This window comes from Anastrepha ludens, chromosome 2 (genome assembly GCF_028408465.1).
Source record: "Anastrepha ludens isolate Willacy chromosome 2, idAnaLude1.1, whole genome shotgun sequence".
In the NCBI taxonomy this organism is placed as follows: Eukaryota; Metazoa; Arthropoda; class Insecta; order Diptera; family Tephritidae; genus Anastrepha; species Anastrepha ludens.
In genome coordinates, this window is record NC_071498.1 from 159,247,800 (window position 1) to 159,254,015 (window position 6,216).

The 6,216-nt window shown below is 38.4% G+C and overlaps 1 protein-coding gene across 1 annotated transcript; it reads right to left on the reverse strand.

Moving 5' to 3' along the window:
- Positions 1–4,233: 4,233 nt before the first annotated feature.
- On the reverse strand, positions 4,234–5,694 carry LOC128855687 (uncharacterized). Its single transcript, XM_054090814.1, has 5 exons — positions 5,495–5,694; positions 5,320–5,421; positions 5,209–5,247; positions 5,006–5,128; positions 4,234–4,937 (listed from the first exon to the last, which is right to left on the reverse strand). Exons 1-5 carry the CDS (start codon positions 5,556–5,558, stop codon positions 4,801–4,803), a joined length of 465 nt encoding a protein of 154 aa, XP_053946789.1. The 5' UTR covers positions 5,559–5,694; the 3' UTR covers positions 4,234–4,800.
- Positions 5,695–6,216: the final 522 nt, after the last annotated feature.

The window sequence follows — 6,216 nt, forward strand, 5'->3', positions numbered from 1 at the left end:
AGCGAGGATGTGGCAACAAAATGGCGCGGAAGCGCTATTTGGATCTTGGAATCACCACTTTAACCAACCAACCAACGGCACATAGCTACAGTCATACTTTTTATTCATTTCTTTGGTTTTTGTGTTTCAGATAAATAGAAGAGCCAAAATGGACAACACCGTCCAGGTCCATTTTTTCGGGAGACTCAACTTTAGCGAAATTTTTTAAATTATTAAAATCAATTTTTTTTTTTTCAGTTTAGTATATAAAAGAAGTAAAAGAATGCAACGCGCTTTCCACATCTTTATTTAATCTCTTTCTTCACTATGCGATAAAAAACGAAGTGAAGTTTGGAAACCTTTTTAGTCGCTCAGGAATAACAATCGCGTACGCGGATAATATCGCAATAGTGGCAAGGAACAAAGGATATCTCATTGAAACCTTCTGTAATATTGAATTTCGTGCAAAATCAGTAGGCCTTAGAATAAATGAAGGCAAAACTAAATATCTGAAGGTCTCCCGCAGCGAAGAAAGACGAAGTCAAGAAAACATCCAAATCGGGACATTAATCTTTGAAGGTGTTCAACACTTCAAATATTTGGGAATGTTAATAAAAACAAGTGCTACTTTGGACTAAGTAGGCAACTGAGCAGTAAAGTCCTCTCTCGACGAACAAAACTAACACTCTACAAGACTCTCATCATGCCCGTCCTAACGTATGGCGCAGAAGTGTGGACGATGACAACATTCGATGAAGCGACGCTTGGAGTGTTCGAGAGAAAGATTCTGCGTAACATTTTTGGACCTTTGCACGTTGGCAATGGCGAATATCGCAGACGATGGAACGATGAGCTGTATTAGCTTTACGACGACATAGACATAACGCAGCGAATAAAGATCCAGCGGCTTCGTTGGCTGGGTCATGTCGTCCGAATGGATACAAACGCTCCGGCTTTGAAAGTATTCGATGCGGTACCAGCTGGTGGTAGCAGAGGAAGGGGGCGGCCTCCTCTGCGTTGGAAAGATCAGGTGGAGAAGGACTTGGCTTCACTTGGTGTGTCCAACTGGCGCCGGTTAGCACGAGAAAGAAACGACTGGCGCGCTTTGCTAAACTCGGCCAAAATCGCGTAAGCGGTTATAGCGCCAATTAAGAAGAAGAAGAATAAAAAATGACCACAGTAGTTACGACACAATACAAGACAGAATAATGGCAGCAAACAAAGCATATTACGCCCACACAAAATTGCTGAAGTCCAAACTGTTCACACGTGAATGTAAACTCCGCCTCTACCAGTCAATAATACTACCGATGCTGTCCTATGGCCGCGAGTGCTGGAGGTTTTTAAGTTACAGTGATCACCTGTTAAAAACCATAGTTTTGAGAAAAACGCATTTAAAGTTTTGCTACCTGCTCTCAAACGCTCCGGAGCGCCCGAGCGCCCTTTGTTAATTGTTGAATAACTCGAAAAGTGTTTGTCGGATTCACTGCAAATTTTCACACAAATTTTTAAGATTTTATACTTTAAGAAAATTAAAAAAAAATTTATTTTTTTTCGAAAATTCTGACTACCCCTAGCCCCTTAAAGCATAAAACATTAGAGATAATTATAGACATATACTAGGTTGTTCAGTAAGTTTTGCGTTCGATAAGAAAAGCAAAATTTTATGGCCGGAAATGCACTTTATTCTTGAGTATAGTCTCTCAAAACATCAATACACTTGTCCCAACGAGATTCCAATTTATGAATTCGCTAGGGGTCAAATCTGGTGAAACGGTGGATGCTTCCACAATTCCAACTATAATTCATAGCTTTTAGTGATTGTCAAAATGCTCTTGTGATACGGTACATGGTCCTCATGAAAAATATTGTATTTTTTTTGCAAACTGGCTCTTCTTTTACGAATTTGTTTCTTCAGCTGGTCTAAAAGCTTACAATAATATTCAGAATTTATTATTTTATCAGTTTGCAAGTAATCCACAAACAAAATTCCTTTCGCAATCCAAAAAACTGACGCTAACACCTTTTTGGCCGACTTCTGCACGCGAACTCGTTTCGGAACCAGGCTCATACCACTCTTTAGTCTCTTGTTTTGATTTTGGATTATGCTGATAGATTCAAGTCCCATCCATAGTGATGAATCGACGCACAAAATCCACTTTATCCTTTCGAAAGCGCTCTAAATCTTGCTTTTGTTTTTGTTAAAGGTAAGGTAAATACGAAATATTATCGGGAAAGTATTCTGGAGGTTGCTTTGAAGCCGTGGGCAGAAAATAATTTCAGTGGCAGACCATGGACGTTTCAACAGGACTCGACACCGTCTCACAAAGCTCGAGTGAATCAAGAATGGCTAAAAAAGAACGTTCCCAATTTCATAACGTCCACACAATGGCTCTCAAATCCACCAGACGCGAATCCGATGGATTATTCTCTTTGCACCAGTTTGGAGAGCAAGAACCGAGCTAAAAGATGCACCAAACTCGAGGTGCTGAAAAAAGCCTTTGTTTGCGAGTGGGCCAAAATACCTGCAAGTCACATTCGGGCAGCTTGCGATCCATTTCTGGACCGTCTCGAGGCCTTAGTCAAAGCAAAAGGTGGTCTTATCGAGCAAAAGTAAAGTTATTTTTCATTTTGTATTATTTCCACACATTTTTTACTTTGAATTGAATAAAAATAATTTTCCAAACTAAATTTATGACCTTTTTAATTGGTTACACGTCGAGTGCCGGACCCTGTATAGCCTGCAATAGGGGGGTTGGTCAATTTGAATTTTTGATAATTTTTTCTATCACGTAGTTGAAAATCAAGTCGAAACTTGTTTCTCTATTCCGATCATATTTTTTGTTTCAATTCTGCAATGACATATTAGGTGCGCAACTAAGTGCTCGCTGTTTTTTCGATGCAAATACAACTTTATTCTGAAAACATGGTTACAAGTGAATCATTAAAGTATTGCCCATCGCTGGCTACTACTTTCCCCATCTTTCTAGTAGATCTCGTTTACCGTCGCGGTAAAACTGTTCATCTTTTGAGGCTATACACGGATCAAACCATTTTTCGATGTCTTCATATGAATGGAACTGCTGGTCAGCTAGACCATGTGTCATCGATCAGAACAGGTGATAATCGGACGCGCAATATCTGGAGAATATAGCGGGTGGGGTAGGATTTCCCATTTCAGTGCTTCCAGGTAGATTTTAACGGGTTTGGCAACGTGAGGCCGAGCGTTGTCATGCTGTAGAATAACTTTTTCATGCCTCTCCGCGTATTGCCGCCGCTTCTCGCGCAGTGCTCGGCTCAAGCGCACCAATTGAAGTCGATACCGATACCCAGTGATGGTTTCGCTTGGTTTGAACAGTTCATAATAAATAACACCAACTTGGTCCCACCAAATACATACCATAACCTTCGTAGCGTGAATATTCGGCCGAGGCGATGACCTAGAAGCATGACCGGGCAGTCCCCATGACTTTCTTTTCTTTGGATTGCTGTAACGAATCCATTTTTCATCACCTGTCACGATGCGATGAAGAAAACCCTTCCTTTTTTGCCGCCGGAGCAGTTGTTCACAGGCAACAAAACGACGTTCAACATCCATTGGTTTTAACTCATAAGGAACCCAAGTCCCCCAGTCCCCTTTTTCTGAATCATTCTCAAACCATGCAATCGTTTGGAAGTAGATTGGCTCCTAATACTGAAGCAAGCTCTTCTTGCGTTTGTCACGGATCCTCATTGAGCAAAGCCTCCAATTCAGCGTCTTCGAAGTTTCTTGGCCTTCCTTCACGCGAACGGTCATCAATATCAACAATCATTGTCTTTGAAGCGACGGAACCAATCTCGGCACGTTGTTTCACTTAAAGCAGCATCTCCATAAACTTTTTGTAGCTCTCGATGCGCTTCAGCCGCCGTTTTTTTCGAATGAAAGAGAAAAATCAACACTTCCCCCAAATGACGATTATTCGGCACAAAATCAGACATTTTCACAAAGCCAAAAGTATATGATACCAAAACAAAATCACTAATGTGTCGAAGCAGTTTGTTTACCATATGTCTAAGCTTGGTTTATGACGTTTAGGTTATGTTAGAATCAACTAGAACACACTGCTGGCGGCATCTATTGACAAACAGCGGGAACTTACTTGCGCACCTAATATAAAATAAATAAACCCAAAATTTGTCCTGATCTCAACCTGGAAATTGTGATCACACCTACCATCTCCAACTACCACTTATTCTATTAAAACACTCTTCTGCTTCAATGGGCATTAAGGTTATTATTATTATTTCTATATCATCTATTTTTATTAATGCCATTTAATTTTAAAACATATAGCACAACCAGCATTAAACCTCTTTATACTTAGCGAAGTATATAGTTTTCTTTCAAAAGAACAAGAAAATCTGTGTTTTTTTTTTTTGTTATATATGCGCCAATACTTTCATTATGGCTCCACGACACAACGTTTTACAAGTCCAAAAACAATAATCAGTACATTAAAATTTGCAAGAAATGTTAAAACATAAAAGACGAGGACAACATTTTACGCACATCAACATAATTGAAAGCCATCAGCTTTCGTGAAAAGCGTGAGTCTGTTGTGAAATAATTAAAATTAATAGAATAAAGAAAGTTATGCCTTTAGTTCAGTTAAATTTGACCGCCAGTTCAGTGTGAAGAGCACAGAAAACATTTATATGCACAATGAACTCCATTCAGAAGCGAAATTTTTGCAAAATTTTACATCTTGGAAAACTACTTCCAATGTGCCTACGAATTGCAAATATATTTTTTTTTTTTTTTTGGGGAGGGGAGATTGTTCATTAACGAAGAGGTTTTTGTCTATTTACTAGTCCTTTGAGATCATTTCGATATTGTAGTGTGAAGCTCAGCAGACCGCGAGTGTTATTTAGGACGACTCTATTATGAAAATCCTTGCTGCATCTTGTATAATCACAATCTGTAAATAAAAGCATCGGTAAAAATATATATAGAAAAGTTATTATAGTTGAATTAGAATTGCATTACCAATTTCATTACAATTTTCTGAGTCATGAAGATCGTCTTCAGAATCCGCGATACTCTCGTCGTCGTCAGAGTAAAATTCTATGTCGTCAGAGTAAAATTCTATGTCGTCAGGCTCTGTGGGATCTATATATCAAAAATTAAATGCGTCCGTCTTAAATAATGAAAACATTTGCAATCAAATAAAACGTAATTATATTACTTACCGTAAGACATGCCCAAGCATCCCCTTATATCTTCAACATCTTTAGCGGAAGCAAATATAACAAAAATTATTTTTTAGATATTTAACCTAAACGTATTGAATCATATAGTACCTGAGTTAAGCACAGGGTCGTAACCAACTGGTGCTGCTGATTGCCTAGACTTTTCTGCCTGGCGTTCCATCAAGTAAAGTCTATATTCGTGGTTAACGGGATCTAAAAGCACATGCAAAATTAAAAATATATTTATAGTAGATATTTGCAGATTTAAAACTCATTTTATACTAACCAATTTGGAGGCACTTAATAGGGACTGCTTCACCATTAATTTCCAATGTGGTTAAAGCAGACATGGTGGCAAATATTTAATTATAGTAAAAGAAGAGTTTAAATTAGACAGAACCACTAACGTCCAACGGCCTATTCTGGTTGAAAGGAAAATGACACTGAAAGGCAAACTGCCCGTTCATTTTGCATTTACACTGAAACGGTTTTCTTGCGGTTTTCCCTTTTTGTTGTAAGAAACAGAAAACGGCTTTCTATTTATTATACCCTCACGCACTAGTGTACACAAGGAGTTACATACCTCCAGAATTTTCAAAACATTGATTTTCTTTTACTGATTATTATTCTTTATAGTTTTAGGCGTATTTCTGTGGAAGTGGATTGTAAAAATTCCCCATCGATATAAAGTTATGGTAGAGAGTTTGATGCGCACAGGTAGCTGTCCTTCGTTTGAGGCAGCTGGCCGTTACTACTCGTTTTTCTCGCAAATACTTTTTCCGGCACGGTCATGCAATAACTCATACTTTAATATTTTTGGGAAATATTTATTGTAGTATAATGTCTATTGCTTAAAAAAATGTTAAAAGGGGGGGAGAGAGGGGTGTATCCCCATCTTAAAACTGTAAACCGCGCCCTCCGGAGGTTTATAGTTTTTAAGTAATTTAATGTTAAAGTCCTGTAATTTAGCGAAAAGTTGGTGTTGCCATACACCTGAAATAAAAACGA